The 18459-nt window shown below is 44.7% G+C and overlaps 2 protein-coding genes across 4 annotated transcripts in view; one reads left to right on the top strand and one right to left on the bottom strand.

The window, feature by feature from the left end:
- Positions 1-18459, bottom strand: part of CSMD2 (CUB and Sushi multiple domains 2) — a 1639331-nt gene that overhangs the window by 772794 nt on the left and 848078 nt on the right. The window lies entirely within an intron of this gene.
- The window catches only part of LOC142292409 (uncharacterized), a 78375-nt gene that overhangs the window by 8364 nt on the left and 51552 nt on the right, over positions 1-18459 (top strand). The window contains exon 6 of the mRNA XM_075337756.1: positions 16527-16639. Coding sequence (XP_075193871.1) covers positions 16527-16639 — 113 coding nt within the window. The remainder of the gene's footprint in view (positions 1-16526; positions 16640-18459) is intronic.

The raw sequence follows: 18459 nt of genomic DNA, 5'->3' as shown, positions 1-18459 counted from the left end.
TAAATGGTTTCATCTGGAAAAAGAAGTGTCTAATTTGATCTAATAAAATATACACAAATGGATTCTGCTCATTAAAAAGAAAAATAATCTTCAGGCTTTGTGCTCCAGTAGGAAATGGAAACCTTACTCAGATTGTTGCCATATTGTCCTTAAACTGCTGTTTCACATTATGAATTTTGCTTTTTGCAGACTATCATCTAGTGATTATGTCTGGTATTGCTGTTTATCCTCATTTACTTGAATTTATACATACATGGCAATGCTCATGGATAAGAATTGAAATCTTGCTAGGATTTGGTGGGGGTTTGATGGCTCTTTAAGATGGCCTCCTGTTGAGAGTTGGGTGCACTGACGGCCCCAATGTACAACGTAGGATTATAACAAGGCAGTATGAGGTCTGGGTTCAGCTAAAAGTGGCCCTGTTATTAGTGTCACTTTGGAGTTTGAACCATAAGGGTCCCAAACAGATATTAGCTTATTATGATCAGTTGTTGGAGAAAGACTTCATGCCTGGATCGGTCAGTAGCCAAAGAAGAAGAGGACGGCCAAGAACCTGCTATATCGACACTGTAGCAGGACTAGCGCCAATATTAATTATTATCGCCAATAAGCCGGCTTGTTAATAATATAATATAGGCTAACACCTGATATTAATTATTATCAGATTTGACTAACAATAATATATGATTAACATAAAAACGCACTTAATGTTATATATTTCTTTGCTGTATAATATTATATATACCCTCAGCGACTAACTGAAACGAAACCGTGTACTAATAAACAATATTTATTAAACACATTCAAAAGTCTATAGTATATATATATATTGCTACTCACTACCACAACAAAAAGCACAATAGCCAATAACACAAAACCCACAATATTCTATGAATTCCCACCCACGTCACACATACACGAATGTCCACCCAAATTTCCTATCACTAACTGTCCCTATGAGGATAAAGGGGTTAATACCGCAATGCAATCTGGAGGGAAGCAAAGCAAACGTTAATGATACTTAGGGTACAGTCTCACTAAACGACGTACCAGCGATTCCGACCACAATATGACCTGGTCAGGATCGCTGGTGCGTCGCTACATGGTTGCTGGTGAGCTGTCAATCAGGCAGATCTCACCAGCGACCAGTGACCAACCACCAACCAGCGGCGACTCATGGAAACGATGCTGCGCTTGGTAACCAAGGTAAATATCGGGTAACTAGGCAAAATGCTTTGCTTGGTTACCCGATATTTACCCTTGTTACCAGCGGACACCGCTTAGCGCTGGCTCCCTGCACTCGAAGCCAGGGTACTCATCGGGTTACTAAGCAAAGCGCTTCTCTTAGTTACCCAATGTGTACTCCGGCTACGTGTGCAGGGAGCCAGCACTGGCAGCCTGAGAGCGGAACCAAGGTAAATATCAGGTAACCAAGCAAAGCGCTTTGCTTAGTGACCCGATGTGTACCTTGGTTACCAGTGTCCACAGCTTCCAGACGCCGGCTACCTGCTGCCTGCACATTCAGATAGTTGCTCTCTCGCTGTCAAAGACAGCGATGTGTGCTTCACGGCGGGAGAGCAACGAGCAAAAAATGAACCAGCACTGTGTGTAACGATCAGCAATTTCACAGCAGGGGCCAGGTCGCTGCTTAGGTGGGCTTTGCACACTACGACATCGCAGGTGCGATGTCGATGGGGTTAAATGGAAAGTGACGCACATCCGGCGTCGCAGGCGTTATCGTAGTGCAAATCCTAGATGATTTGATTAACGATCGCAAAAGTGTCATAATCGTATCATTGGTGTAGCATCGGCGAATTCCATAATTACGCTGACGCGACGGTCCGATGTTGTTCCTCGCTCCTGCAGCAGCACACATCGCTGTGTGTGAAGTCGCAGGAGCGAGGAACATCTCCTACCTGCGTCACCGCGGCTCCCGTCGGCTATGTGGAAGGAAGAAGGTGGGTGGAATGTTTACATCCCGCTCATCTTCGCCCCTCCGCTCCTATTGGCCGCCTGCCATGTGATGTCGCAGTGACGCCACACGACCCGCCCCCTTAATAAGGAGGTGGGTCGCCGGCCAGAGCGACGTCGCAGGTCAGGTGAGTCCATGTGAAGCTGCCGTAGCGATAATGTTCGCTACGGCAACTATCACAATGATATCGCAGCTGCGACGGGGGCGGGAACTATCGCGCTCGACATCGCAGCATCGGCTTGTGATGTCGCAGCGTGCAAAGTACCCCTTAGTGTCACACACAGCGAGATCGCTGATGAGGTCACTGGTGCGTCACAAAATCTGTGACTCAGAAGCGATTTCGCTAGCGATCTCGCTATGTGAGAAGTACCCCCTAGTCTCCAGGACTGGCACCATGAGCTGTTCCAGATGATGGGACACTGCAAAATAGGCAGCAAGAGAGAGAGAGAGATATAAAGAGAGGGACAGAAAGAGGGAGAGAGATATATGTATCTGGAGAGAGAAATAGTTTAGAGCTGAGGGATAGGAGGATGAGAGTTATAGCTCTGAAACATAAGTGAAGAGTCAGAGAAAGAAGACTGTCCAGAGAGAGAATGAATAGCCTATACACTCCAGTGGCCTCATATTTAAACACAGGCTGGGGTATACATGCCTCCTGTATCTGATTGAAGATGGTTTCATATCTGATGGTCACTATGAAGTGTCTAGAGTTTGGTGCCTCTGTTAATTAAATCAGGCCACCTGCAGGCATCATCTCTTAAGGCCCCGCCACACTAAGCAACATCGCTAGCAACATCGCTGCTAACGAACAACTTTTGTGACGTTGCTAGCGATGTTGCTGTGTGTGACATCCAGCAACAACCTGGCCCCTGCTGTGAGGTCGTTGGTTGTTGCTGAATGTCCTGGGCCATTTTTTAGTTGTTGCTGTCCCGCTGTGAAGCACAGATCGCTGTGTGTGACAGCGAGACAGCAACTAAATGTGCAGGCAGCAGGAGCCGGCTTCTGCAGAGGCTGGTAACCAATGTAAACATCGGGTAACCAAGAAGCCCTGTCCTTGGTTACCCGATATTTACCTTTGATACCAGCCTCCTCCGCTCTCACTGTCAGTGCCGGCTCCTGCTCTGTGCACATGTAGCTGCAGCACACATCGGGTTAATTAACCCGATGTGTGCTGTAACTAGGAGAGCAAGGAGCCAGCGCTAAGCATTGTGCGCTGCTCCCTGCTCTGTGCACATTTAGCTGCAGCACACATCGGGTTAATTAACCCGATGTGTGCTGTAACTAGGAGAGCAAGGAGCCAGCGCTAAGCATTGTGCGCTGCTCCCTGCTCTGTGCACATTTAGCTGCAGCACACATCGGGTTAATTAACCCGATGTGTGCTGTAACTAGGAGAGCAAGGAGCCAGCGCTCAGTGTGCGCTGCTCCCTGCTCTCTGCACGTGTAGCTCCGTGCAGTGGTAACCAAGGTAAATATCGGGTTGGTTACCCGATATTTACCTTAGTTACCAAGCGCAGCATCTTCCACGCGGCGCTGGGGGCTTGTCACTGGTTGCTGGTGAGCTCACCAGCAACTTGTGTAGCGACGCTCCAGCGATCCCTGCCAGGTCAGGTTGCTGGTGGGATCGCTGGAGCGTCGCAGTGTGACATCTCACCAGCAACCTCCTAGCAACTTACCAGCGATCCCTATCGTTGTTGGGATCGCTGGTAAGTTGCTTAGTGTGACGGTACCTTTACTATACCTGATAGCCTGATCTTATCTAATGGGTACAGTTGTCTATTTGTGTGATACACCCTAGTTATCTATGCTAGCAAACAAAAGGTGAATCAGGTGACAAAAGCAGACTTGTAAAGTTTGGGGAATGCATTACAGTATGTGATTGGACAATTTATACTTCACAGAGATATTTTGTGGGAACTCATATGAAATCTATCCCATCATCTAATATATAAAGCTGAATGTGTGTATATGTGTGTGTGTGTGTGTATGTGTTACATCTCGTGGCTCTCCTGAGGCAAGGACTGAGGCAGTCTCCCATTCCTTGTCTGCCACGAGCGCTCCTGCTCAGCAGCGCCGAAGGTCTGCCAGACTGCGAAGTGTGCAGGAGATACCTTCTCAGAGAGGCAGCAGAAGGGCGACACCTAGTGGTTCTCCTGTTACAAGGAGTGAAGCGGTCTCCCATTCCTGGCCTGCCGCAGGTCCTCCTGCTCAGCGGCCCCGAAGGTCTGCGAGGTTGCGCAATGTGCAGAGGTTTACTGCTCAGGGAAGCAGTGAGACTCCCGTTATCTCTGCACATTGTGAGACCGAGGATCCCGCCTCTATTTCCCAGAGGCAGGAGGGTGAGCATGTGCTATGCGTGGTGGGTTCTGATTCGCCCACTGACGTCACACGGCTTGATGACAAGGCAGGTGACGTGGTGAATCCTGACTGGCCAGGCTGGGACGTCGTGGACCCTGATTGGGTCAAGTCCGTCATCTCCGCCTCGCGCCCGCCCTTGGGTGGAACGACACCTCCTTAAAATCTCCTCCTGCCATCATGGCGGCGCGCGACCGTCCTTCTATGTTTGGATGTCTGGCAGCGTGCTGCCACGCCACTGCTCAGGCATTACTGTCTTCTGTGGGCTTGGCCCTTGCTGCTTAGGCAGTACCTCGTTTGCAGGCCGTGTTCCTGCCTTGCTGCTCCGGCAGTATCCCCTTCAACAGGCCGTGTTCCTGTCCCAGGTGAGCTCCTCAAGCCTCCACCGGACTCACCTGGTTATTGAAAGCACACGTGCGTGGGCACCTCTGTGCTACCCTCGTGCCATATTCTCGTGACTTCCACTGGCACACGTGCGTGGGCACCTCTGTGCTTCCCCGTGCAACAGGTACACCGAGCCGTGAGATCCCTGCCATACAACCCTCACGGGTTAGGGCAGATCGGTGTACATAGATCGTCTGTGACATTCCAGACGATCGCTAGCAGCAACCCGCTCACTCTTCACCCACCATAGCGGCGGTCCCTTACACCGCACAGTGGACCTTGACCGGCGGAAGCTGTCCATTTCCCATCTTGGCACGCTTCCCCGGGTCCCCCTCGTAACATGTATGTGTGTGTGTATGTATGTCCGCTAAAGGAATTTGCACCGTTGCATTTACAATCACGAAATTTTGCACAGACTCTCCATGTGACTCAGGGAACGTCATAGACTATGTTTTGACAGGAAAATGTAACCCTGCACTTTACAGTTTCTCTCCAAACACCTGTCTCCAGTAAAGTCAATGGAGATAGGAGCTACAGCTTATTAATAGGAGCTGTGAGTGGTTGCTATCGGAACAAAATAAATTGTTAGTATAAAAAGCTTATGTGTGAGGTAATAAGATGTCAGTGGAGAGATGGATAGAGAGAGACAGAAAGACAGACAGACATAAGCACAGACAGAGACTGAAAGACAGGGAACAAGACAGAGAGAGACAGTCAAAGAGACAGACAGAGGCAGGCAGATAGGGAAAGAGATAGACAGAGTTGAAAAGAGACAGAGGGGGGAAAGAGACAGAGAGAAAAAAAAGAGGGGGAAATGAGACAGATGGGAAAAGAGACAGGGGGTGAAAGAGACAGAGGGTGAAAGAGACAGAGGGGGAAGAGACAGAGGGGGAAAGAGACAGAGGGGGAAAGAGACAGAGGGGGAAAGAGACAGAGGGGGAAAGAGACAGAGGGGGAAAGAGACAGAGGGGGAAAGAGACAGAGGGGGAAAGAGACAGAGGGGGAAAGAGACAGAGGGGGAAAGAGACAGAGGGGGAAAGAGACAGAGGGGGAAAGAGACAGAGGGGGAAAGAGACAGAGGGGGAAAGAGACAGAGGGGGAAAGAGACAGAGGGGGAAAGAGACAGAGGGGGAAAGAGACAGAGGGGGAAAGAGACAGAGGGGGAAAGAGACAGAGAGGGAAAAGAGACAGAGAGGGAAAAGAGAGGGGGAGAGAGACAGAGGGGAAAGAAAGACTGGGAAAGAGACAGAGGGGGAAAGAGACAGAGACAAGGGGGGAAAGAGACAGAGGGGAAAAGAGACAGAGAGGGAAAGAGACAGACAGACACAGAGATAGAGAGACAGACAGAGAGACTGATACAGAGACAGACAGAGAGATAGACACAAACAGACAGACAGACAGACAGACATGGATAGAGACTGACATACAGACAGACAGAGAAAGAAACAGAGACACATAGACAGAGCCACACACACAGACACACACAGAGAAAGACACACAGACAGAAAGAGATAGACAGACAGACAGACACAGACAGACAGACTGGGAGAGAGACAAAGAGACAGTTACTATCTCGGGCAACGACCGGGTACTACAGCTAGTAATAGGTAAAAATAAAACACATTATTTTATTAAATATGAAAAGACAAACAAATAGATGCTTGCACATATCTCTGTGTGTGCCAAATTGTAAGCCTGCAGCTCGATGTGCATCTCACTTGGGCTTCCTCAGGGGGCTGTATCCAGATGCATTTGAGTTGGCCTGATATATGTCTCCTCACAGATGAATGTAATCAAGTCGCAGAGACAGTGCATGCGTACCAGCGCCCAGCACTCCCATTTAGATGAGTATGTCGTGTGTAGTTTATATGTTTACTGATCAATACTAATATACTGACCTCTGTTTGTATATGTGGTTACTTTCACACTTTGTGCTTCGAGATTCTCTTCAGCTATACACGCATGAATGCAATTTTTTAGCATTTAAGCGTGCAACATATTTATTCTTGTGATTACATCCTCCAATAAGGCTGCTGCCCCACTGTCCGGTGTGTCTCAATGTGTCCAATACTTTTGAATCTTTACCTCTGACCCTGAGTGTTTTTTAACTTTGGATTGTTGCTTGATCTTTTAGATTTAATAAAATGATATATATATATATATATATATATATATATATATATATACTGTATATACAGTTAGGTCCAGAAATATTTGGACAGTGACACAAGTTTTGTTATTTTAGCTGTTTACAAAAACATGTTCAGAAATACAATTATATATATAATATGGGCTGAAAGTGCACACTCCCAGCTGCAATATGAGAGTTTTCACATCCAAATGGGAGAAAGGGTTTAGGAATCACAGCGCTGTAATGCATAGCCTCCTCTTTTTCAAGGGACCAAAAGTAATTGGACAAGGGACTCTAAGGGCTGCAATTAACTCTGAAGGCGTCTCCCTCGTTAACCTGTAATCAATGAAGTAGTTAAAAGGTCTGGGGTTGATTGCAGATGTGTGGTTTGGCATTTGGAAGCTGTTGCTGTGACCAGACAACATGCGGTCTAAGGAACTCTCAATTGAGGTGAAGCAGAACATCCTGAGGCTGAAAAAAAAGAAAAAATCCATCAGAGAGATAGCAGACATGCTTGGAGTAGCAAAATCAACAGTCGGGTACATTCTGAGAAAAAAAGGATTTGACTGGTGAGCTTGGGAAATCAAAAAGGCCTGGGCGTCCACGGATGACAACAGTGGTGGATGATCGCCGCATACTTTCTTTGGTGAAGAAGAACCCGTTCACAACATCAACTGAAGTCCAGAACACTCTCAGTGAAGTAGGTGTATCTGTCTCTAAGTCAACAGTAAAGAGAAGACTCCATGAAAGTAAATACAAAGGGTTCACATCTAGATGCAAACCATTCATCAATTCCAAAAATAGACAGGCCAGAGTTAAATTTGCTGAAAAACACCTCATGAAGCCAGCTCAGTTCTGGAAAAGTATTCTATGGACAGATGAGACAAAGATCAACCTGTACCAGAATGATGGGAAGAAAAAAGTTTGGAGAAGAAAGGGAACGGCACATGATCCAAGGCACACCACATCCTCTGTAAAACATGGTGGAGGCAACATGATGGCATGGGCATGCATGGCTTTCAATGGCACTGGGTCACTTGTGTTTATTGATGACATAACAGCAGACAAGAGTAGCCGGATTAATTCTGAAGTGTACAGGGATATACTTTCAGCCCAGATTCAGCCAAATGCCGCAAAGTTGATCGGACGGCGCTTCATAGTACAGATGGACAATGACCCCAAGCATACAGCCAAAGCTACCCAGGAGTTCATGAGTGCAAAAAAGTGGAACATTCTGCAATGGCCAAGTCAATCACCAGATCTTAACCCAATTGAGCATGCATTTCACTTGCTCAAATCCAGACTTAAGACGGAAAGACCGACAAAAAAGCAAGACCTGAAGGCTGCGGCTGTAAAGGCCTGGCAAAGCATTAAGAAGGAGAAAACCCAGCATTTGGTGATGTCCATGGGTTCCAGACTTAAGGCAGTGATTGCCTCCAAAGGATTCGCAACAAAATATTGAAAATAAAAATATTTTGTTTGCGTTTGGTTTATTTGTCCAATTACTTTTGACCTCCTAAAATGTGGAGTGTTTGTAAAGAAATGTGTACAATTCCTACAATTTCTATCAGATATTTTTGTTCAAACCTTCAAATTAAACGTTACAATCTGCACTTGAATTCTGTTGTAGAGGTTTCATTTCAAATCCAATGTGGTGGCATGCAGAGCCCAACTCGCGAAAATTGTGTCACTGTCCAAATATTTCTGGACCTAACTGTATGTTGTATGGGTTATATATTGTATGGGCTGTGACTCCATTTCTGTGTAGGATTAATAGTTGTTTTCGTATTTTTTTCTATATTTCTGGATTTTTTGGGGGGGAATAGGTGAATTACACATTGCCCTTTAGTAGCTTGTATATTGCTACCCATGTTCAGAAGTTTTGTATAATATTTCTGTTCTGTGTTTTCACAGCTTGTTCCTCTGAACAAATGGATTTTAGAGCACGCAAAAAAGCGTGGCTCACCAGCCAAGTCTGGTGAGGGCTCAGATCTTGTTTTAGACGCCAATCATAAAGACATTACTCACCTTATTAAAAAATATAAGCATCTTTTGAACAAAAGAACCCGGTTTTGGGGAACAAGGTGTTCCTGAAGTGGAATTTATTGAAAAGACTGTTAGTGAGAGGCTTGCGTATCCAGGTTCTTTATCTGTTTAAAAATCGTTGGCAGGAATTAGCATCCACTTGCTCAAGAGGCTTCATGAAACTCCTTATCGAGCCCAATGATACTTCATTGAAAGACATTGATACGGAAATGAGTGTTGTCCATGACATCATTAATATACAGATTGCCCCTAAATTAGTCTCTATATTTAGTAGTGTACTGGAGAACGAGTTTGAGAAATAGAAAAAGGAGATTGTTAAGGTAAAAATGAAAAAATACCAATGTGACCTATTGTATTCTCAGAATAACTGAGTCTATAAGTGGAGGAAGCCCTATGTCAAAACGAGATCCATCTCGTGAACAAATTCAGGTTCATTCTCATCCCTCTCTTCAATTGGTGATAATATGCAAGTGGAAGAGACAAGAAAAACTGTAGCGAATACATAATACACTAGGCACTCCTACATAAAAATTAAAATTAACCCCTGCATACCCAGAGAAGAAAAACATCTAAAAATAATATGAAGGTAATAAATGTATCCTTTCATAATCTACTTGATACGCAGCAGTTTTTGAGTACCATGTTATCCCCTGATGACCTTATCATCCTGCTTAAGTTGCCTTGACCCAGAAGTGCTGGAGGTTAGGGCTTCAATTGTACTTGCGTCTGAAAGACCGGAGTACAATTGATAAGTTGGAGCCAGGAGCCTTCTCTGAGTCAGCTGTCAACTTGCCAATTGGCTCAGAAAACAGCCAACTATTACTACAGGGGAGGGGGGGCAATATTCAGCTGCAGGGGAGACACCTCAGTCTACTGCATCAAGCAGCCTGATAGTACCTCACTGCCAGCTGCGCTGAGGGCAAATGCTTCACCTACTACCCCCCCGGTATGCTACTGAAAATGCCAATGATAAATACGTACTGTATGTCTCAGTATCAAGCCTTCCTATTAATTACTGTACATATGTGTAATCGAGTCATTTTCAGAACAAAGACTTACTCAAAACAATGGATATACAGTAGTTATATCCAGGTAGGTTCAAGGAAAAATCATAAATTATTGCACTAGCACCCCAAAAAACAGAAGCAATTAAAATATATTGTCTATAAAAGGTACTAAAATGTAGATACCAAATTGCATCGTTAGCTAATTTGTGTTTTGCATCTTTTATTTTATAAAAATCTAAAGCAGAAGAAATTCCTACTTTTTCTTATAGTTTTAACAAACAGATCCACAACTTTGTTCTCACTGGGGGGACAACGAAAAAACCATTCTCTCTCCCAATTCTGCTTAAAATAGAAGCAGATAAAGTATTGTATATTTCTATATTCTGAAATGTTTGATTTTTTTTCTTATCAACAAGCTAAACTGGTTCCAATCTTAGGTGTAAAACACATGTCTTTTGTTGCAGTTTCAGAGCAACTCCTTATCAGATTCCAAGAAACTCCAGGGTTGTTGGTAACCTTGGTCAGGAAACACTGCACAAACGTATGTTCCTGTTTCTACTACTCCTGTCCCCTTGGTCATACTGACATAACTGTTCAAGCTGTGATTTCTGTGAGAAAATGCAGCTTAAAAGTGTCTTCATGGATATAGAACATGCTGGGTGTGAACAAAACTGACCTGCACTGACAACAAATGCTTTGAAGAAGAATTAGTAAGAAGAAGGGGAAGAAAAAATGTATCAGTAATATAAATGGTTGAAAAGGTAGACACATCCTTTAAAGGGAACCAATCAGCAGGACATATAAAGTAAAGGCAGAGCCATACTGGTGCTAGGATGGGGAAAAAAATCATACTTTAGCTTAGAGATTGAATGTTTGGTTGCAGAAGAAAAATTATCAAAGGTCCAGAAATTAGTACATTGGTTGAGTGGCATGTGTATCGAGGTAGGACTTTGTGGGTCGGGTCTTCAGTAATGATTCCTCTCCTGGCTGGGTGCCTCCCCTTTATTTAATTATCCCCCCTCTGCTGTCGTGATTAACACTATGGCATGTACAGTATTGTGTCTTGGTCGTCTCCTTGTTTTTGGAGACTAGTGGCAACTTGAGGACTGGAGCCCCTTTAAATGCAGAGTCCCCTCTATCTGGGACTCTGCATTTATAAGTTGTTTAATTTCTTTTGGTACTGAAGTAGTTAAATGCCAGTTTTTCAGCCAGCAGATTTCCTGCAGTTAAGATCGGCTGCACCTGCTCGGTAGACACACACCCTTGTGCTTATATAGCTACTATAGGTCTCTTAGCAAGCTTTGCTGACTATACAATGCCATTTCTATGAAAGCCACCTTGGTGGAAGTAGCTGCTGTGGATTCTCCAGAAGACGTATCTTCTCCATTTTGTTTATTTGTCCCCTTTTTGTCTCTCCTACCCTCTTGTTTCTTTAGTGCAGCTGGGAGTATAGTGTACCTCACCTGCTTCTCACTAGTCAGGGCATCTATAGGGTTTCTCAGGAACCCAGGGTGCTGCTCGGCAACTGTTGCAGAGACTATATAGGGACTAACTAGGAGAGTAGGGACAGCTCAGGTGATGTTAGGAGGTGTCCATCTACCCTCTCACTAGTGTCAGGGCCCACCAATGTTATTGTGTCCCCAGTGTTACCCCTTTGTCTGTTGTGTTTTTTAGGTGTGTTTTTTGTTGTGCGTCAGATCTTGGTTGGTCAGAATGCGCTTGCCACGCTTGTTGCATGACATTTTGTTTTCAAGTTTTTTTCCAACTCTTCAATAAAATGGCGCCATAATCAGTGCATGTGCTTACTGCGATCTTCAGAACCATCTTACTGAGGACACCATGGAGATGACGATTAACGACAATGGCTCATGTACTGGTAAAAAAATTTAATCTGCACATGCGCCGCTGCTCATATTCGTCTTTACAGTGTCTTTAATAAAATGGCACCGGAGATAATGGTGCGCGCATGCGCTGATTCCGGGGCCACTTTATTGAAGAAAAACTTGAAAATACATGCACGCACCAGCCATAGTGTTAATCCCAGTGGCAGAAGGGAGAAATTTAAATAGAGGGGAGGCAGGCAGCCAGGGGAGGGATCATTACTGAAGACGCGACCCACAAAGTCCCACCCCGATGCGCATGCCTCTCAACCAATGCACTCATTTCTGGAACTTTGAATGACTGAGCAATTCTGGCAGAGAAAGAATCAAATTTGTCTGATAAGAAATATTACAGAGTTGCTTATTTTTATGTATACTATTTTGATTTATGAAATAAAAATTAAAATGATGTTTACACTTTAAGTCAGGAAGGAACTGAAGAAGCAGAATATCTTTCATGGCCGTCACATGAAGACATTGTCGTTTCTTCAACATTAGAGTGACAATTCTTACTTTTTTCTACATTGGTGTTTATCCTGCAGGAGGCTTGAATGAATGCTTTGAAATTAGATTACACTGGTGTTTCTCTTTATCAGATTTCTTTTCATGCCCTTTACTATTCATTAATGACAGAGAAATTAGGAGAACAGAAGAACTCTGTCATGTGATTAAAGCACTACTAAATCCTGATTATAGATGAACCCGCCATCTCCATCTTATGTAGTAGGCATTTCTGTTGATTGGATAAATCACAGTTTCCATTTAAGACGAGGTGACTGTTTTTTCATTCATTATCAGGAACAAAAGAACAATTATCACATATTATTGGAGGTATATACATTAATCTATAGACTAAATGTAATTGTCAGTATTTAATTTGGTGACAGAAGGTTATTTGTTATCTAATCTACAGTAAACCATACACTAAAAATCCATGAATACAGGTCAGTTTATGATCTGATTTCTCATTTCAAAGTAACAATAATTGGCCAATGTTAGGCTACATTCCCACCATCAGCTTTTGGTGAGTTTTTTTATGTTGCAGAATTTCTGCACCACTTTTGCACCTATTATGTAAAGCAAAACCAAGCAATAGAAGAGGTAGAGACCTTGACGTATCAAACACTCAAATAACTCCCAGAATCCTCACTATCAGGTAAAGTAGATCAGCAGAAATTAACTGCAGACCCTCTAGACATAAACTGAATAAACTAACAGTGGTCAGTCAAAGACAACTGTCTGCATCACCATTGACTTAAATGTGAACTAATAAAAAATGCAATAATCTCACCCATCTGTCAATATCCCAGGGATGGGGTCCTTGTATGCACATTGGTCCTACATTGAGCCGTCCACCCACTGAGCGGAGCTTGTAGATTACTCTGTTAAACTCCATCATTACTACAATGGCCCTTCTTGCCCCAATACTCCCACCCTAACAAGGGCAGTCCACATCTAACAATATGCATTGGTCTTACAGAGAGCTGTCTATCCAACTGAGGGGAGCTTGGAGATGACCCTGTTGAGCCCCATCAATACTACAATGTCCCTTGCTGCCCCTATACTCCTGCCCTAACAAGAGCAGTCCACATCTAAGCTGATACACATCCATCCAACCAAGCAAAGCTTGAAGATTGCCCTGTTGAGCCCCATCACTACTACAATGGCCCTTGTTGCTCCAATACTTCCACCCTAACAAGAGCAGGCCACATCTAGCCCTATGCATTGGTCTTACCGAGAGACGTCCATCCAACTGAACAGAGCTTGGAGATTACCCTATTGAACCACACCAATACTACAATGGCCCTTGTTGCCCCAATACTCCCACCCTAACAAGGGTAGTTCACATCTAACAATATGCATTAGTCTTACAGAGAGCTGTCCATCCAACTGAGGGGAGCTTGGAGATATCCCTGTTTAGCCCCATCAATTCTACAATGGCCCTTGCTGCCCCAATACTCCTGCTCTAACAAGGGCAGTCCACATCTAACCTTCTACACATCCATCCAAGCAAGAAAAGCTTGGAGATTAACCTGTTGAGCCCCATCACTACTACAATGGCCCCTGTGGCCCTAATACTTGCACCCTAACAAGGGTAGTCCACAGTTAACCCTATGAATTGGTCTTACAGAGACCCATCAACCAAGCAGAGCTTGGAGATTACCCTGTTGAACCCAATCAATACTACAATGGCCCTTGTTGCCAAAATTATCCCGCCCTAACAAGGGCAGCTCACATTTAACCCTATGCAGATAATGCCACATAGTTGCCCTGAGTGACTTGGATGCTATTCTCCTTTTCAAGATCATCAGGGGATGGCAATGCACACTTTAAATCCAATAAGGACTAAGGTACCAGCATCCCAGTTTAACTGTAAGATGCTGCGTTTTTGACACAGAGGGAATACGCAGCATGAAAAGTTCATAAAAAAATCTTTGTGGACAGAAAGCCTTAGAGCAGAAAACTGCAAAAAAATGAAAGCTATTGTTTTATTATAGATTATGATTGTTCATGCTAATGTAAAAATGATTGATATCGATGGCATAATGAATAAATGCAAATGCCACTATACTAAGGAGTGCGCCAGAGAAAAGAATGGCATTTCTTGCTTGGTGGATATTAAAATCTGTAGCATCCAGAAGCATAAAGCAGATATTACTGCTTATATCAAAATCTATTATGACTCTAGCAAAACCCATCACTGGAAAATAATGATGCTCCCCGCCAGCAGCCAAAATGGAAATGACCATAAGATGCTTGTAAATTGACTTTTCAACCTATTAATTGTCCAGCTAAAGTTCTTAATAATCATAGTATACATGTATAAATAAAAAAAATATATATATTTTTGCTAGTAAGTAATAGCATTAGTTAACATACTGGACAATGGGGTCACTGTGCTGTTAAAGGGAATCTGTCATCAGGTTTTTCCTATGTAACCTGAATCCAGGGTTAACACAGAAAATGTTCTTTTGTTTATTTACTATGCTTGTTTAAGCAGCAGGATCCTTACCATTGCAGGACTAGAAACTCACTTGCATGGCAATCTGACATGCCCCTGCTGTGACTGACATCTCATTGTCAATGTACAATCTCTACAGAGAGCCTGGTGTGGGCAGGACAGCTCTCTCAGCTCTGCTACATGACTAAATCTAAAACTTCTGATTGTGTCAGAACAGCTGCAGCCAGTAATAAAAGTGATACATCGTTGGATTCAGGTTTCTTTGCCTACATCATGCTGCTTTCAGATGAGGTAGCAAAATCCTGCTGACAGATTCCCTTTAAATCTTGCATTTTGCAATCTCATATTAATAAACAAAGTCATCTTCATCAAAATAAACTGAATTAATATCTCCATGCTGCCAATGTCATTGGTTCAGCCACCAAGGCTAATTTATCAACTCTAATTTGAAAATGAATATCTAGTTGTTTACTTCATACCTCCAGTAGTGAGCATATGGTTACCAAGGATATCTATAGAATTCACAGACATGGTAATATTGTGTTCTGAATCAGACTTTTACTTCCCTGTACCTATTTAAACCAATATGATAAGAAAAAAAATGAAAAGCTTTATTCCAACATCAGTGATTTTTCATCAGTGTGACTGTTTTTCATTAGTGATGAGCGAGCACTGCCATGCTTGGGTGTTCGGTACTTGAAATGACCAGGTTGGATGCTCAGACTTAAGCTGGGTTCACACATAGCGACAGCGACAACAACGTCGCTGTTACGTCACCATTTTCTGTGACGCAACAGCGACCTAGTAAGTCGCTGTTATGATCGCTGCTTAGCTGTCAAACATAGCAGCAGCGATCATAACGACTTGCGTCGCTGTGGAAGCCATGCTGCACTTGGTAACTAAGGTAAATATTGGGTAACCATTACCCGATATTTACCTTGGTTACCAGCGCACACGCTTAGCGCTTGCTCCCTGCTCTCCTTGCCAGGGTACACATCGGGTTAATTACCCGATGTGTACTCCGGCTCCGGCTACGTGTGCAGGGAGCCAGCGGTGTGCTCTCACGCTGCCAGTGCCGGCTCCCTGCTCACGTAGCTGGAGTACACATCGGGTAATTAACCCGATGTGTACTCTGGCTAGGAGTGCAGGGAGCAGGGAGCCGACACTGGCAGCGTGAGAGCAGCGGTGCTAGTATCTAATGTAAATATCGGGTAACCAAGGAAAGGGCTTCTTGGTTATCCGATGTTTACCTTGGTTACAGCTTACCGCAGGCTGCCAGATGCCGGCTCCTGCTCCCTGCTCGCTTCAGTTCGTCACTCTCTCGCTGTCACACACAGCGATGTGTGCTTCACAGCGGGAGAGCAACGAGCAAAAAATGAAGCAGGACATTCAGCAACGAGCGGCGACCTCACAGCAGGGGCCAGCCCGTTGCTGGATGTCACACACAGCGACAGCGATGGGACGTCGCTGCCACGTCACAGAAAATGGTGACGTAGCAGCGACGTCGTTGTCGCCGTCGCTGTGTGTGACACCACCTTTACTTGACTTGTGTACAGAGTATAAAATAAGTTAATGGGGAACAAAGATCTTTGGGAAAAATGATTGAGTTTCCCATTGACTTCCATTATACTTGGTACTCAAGTCAAGCCCATCTGAGCGTTCAACCTGTTCTTTTCAAATACCATGCACCCCATCATGGTAGTGCTCACTCATCACTACTTTTCATCTATTTCTGGTCTGTGTCTATTTTATCATCCATTTGTTATTAATGTCATTTTGTTTTGCTGCACAGGTCTCCCTATAATGACCTGCAGTTATCACATCTTCCAGATTATCATACCTTGTACAGTGGTGGTCAGTATTTGGGCCGTCATAGATCATCAATTCCCAGTGGAGCACAGTTTGGTCAGTAGATTGGTTTTCCATCTCCAGAGTCAATGGGTCACTGTACAGTGTAAGCTTTAATGAACAGCTGGGTCCTCTCTCTCACCTCTAGAGTATAAGCTCTTATGGTTAGTGGGGTCCGCTCTATCTCTCTCCTGTAGAGTGTAAGCTTTTATGGTCTGTGGGGTCCGCTCTATCTCTCTCCTGTAGAGTGTAAGCTCTTAAGCTGGTGTCACACTAAACGACAGCGACAACGACGTCGCTGTTACGTCACCATTTTCGGTGACGTAACAGCGACCTTGTAAGTCGCTGTTATGATCGCTGCTTAGCTGTCAAACACAGCAGAAGCAGCGATCATAAGGTCGCTGTGCTACATGTTCAGAGAGCAGGGAGCCGCGCTTAGCGCTGGCTCCTTGCTCTCCTGCAGCACACATCGGGTTAATTAACCCGATGTGTGCTGCAGCTACATGTCACAGTTCAGAGAGCAGGGAGCCGCGCGCACTGCTTAGCGCTGGCTCCTTGCTCTCCTTGCTACAGTATACATCGGGTTAATTACCCGATGCATACTGCAGCCACATGTCACAGTGCAGGAGCCGGCACTGGCAGCAAGAGCGGAGGCTGGTAACCAGCGTAAACATCGGGTAACCAGGGAAAGGTCTTCCCTTGGTTACCCGATGTTTACGCTGGTTACAGCTTACCGCAGCTGCCAGTGCCGGCTCCTGATCGCTTCATTTCGTCGCTCTCTCGCTGTCACACACAGCGATGTGTGTGTCACAGCGGGAGAGTGACGACCAAAAAATGAAGCTGGACATTCAGCAACGACCGGCGACCTCACAGCAGGGGCCAGGTCGTTGCTGGATGTCACACACAGCGACAGCGACGGGACGTCGCTGCAACGTCACAGAAAATGGTGACGTAGCAGCGACGTCGTTGTCGTCGTCGTTATGTGTGACACCAGCTTTATGGTCAGTGGCGTCCTCTCTATCTCTCTCTTTTAGAATGTAAACTCTTATGAACAGCAGAGTCCTCTCTATCTTCACTCCTATAGAGTGTAAGCTGTTATGGCCAGCGTAGTCATCTCTATCTCTCTCCTGTAGAGTGTAAGCTCTTAAAGTCAGTAAAGTTCTTTCTATCTCCCCTGTAGAATGTAACCTCTTATAGTCATTGGGGTCCTCTCTATTTCTCTGCTGTAGAGTGTAACCTCGTAGCATGTAATTCTCTTATGGTCAGCAGGATTTTCTCTATCTTTATTTTGTACAGTGTAAGCTCTTATGGTCAGTGGAGTCCTCTCTTTCTCTCTACTTTGGAGTGCAAGTTGATATGGTGAACAGGGTCCTCTCTATCGCTCTCCTGTAGGGTGTAGGATCTTATAGTCTTCTCTATCTTTTTCCCATAGCGTATATCCTCTTATGGTCAGTGGGGCCCTCTTTCTCTCTCTCTATCTTTCTCCTGTAGAGTGTAAGCTCTTATGGTGAGTGGGGTTCTCTCACTGTCTCTCCTATGGAGTGTAACCTATTATGGTCAGCGGGGTCCTCTCTCTCTCTCGATCTCTCTCCTGTACAGTGTTAGCTTTTATGGTCAGTGAGCTCCTCTTTCTCTCCTGTACGTTGTAAGCTTTTATGGTCAGCGAGGTCCTCTCTTTCTCCTGTACGGTATAAGCTCTTATGGTCAGCGGGTTCCTCTCTCTCTCCTATAGAGTGTAAGCTTATATACAGTGGGTTACTTTCTATCTTTCTCCTGTGGAGTGTAATGTCATATGGTCAGTTGGTTCCTCTTTATCTCTCTCCTGTAGCGTACAAGCTCTTATAGTCAGTGGGGTCCTCGCTCTCTCTCCTGTAGGG

The sequence above is a fragment of the Anomaloglossus baeobatrachus genome, chromosome 2, assembly GCF_048569485.1.
Source record: "Anomaloglossus baeobatrachus isolate aAnoBae1 chromosome 2, aAnoBae1.hap1, whole genome shotgun sequence".
In the NCBI taxonomy this organism is placed as follows: Eukaryota; Metazoa; Chordata; class Amphibia; order Anura; family Aromobatidae; genus Anomaloglossus; species Anomaloglossus baeobatrachus.
The sequence above is the reverse complement of the archived record's forward strand: the minus strand, read 5'-3'. Positions and strand labels throughout refer to the sequence as shown.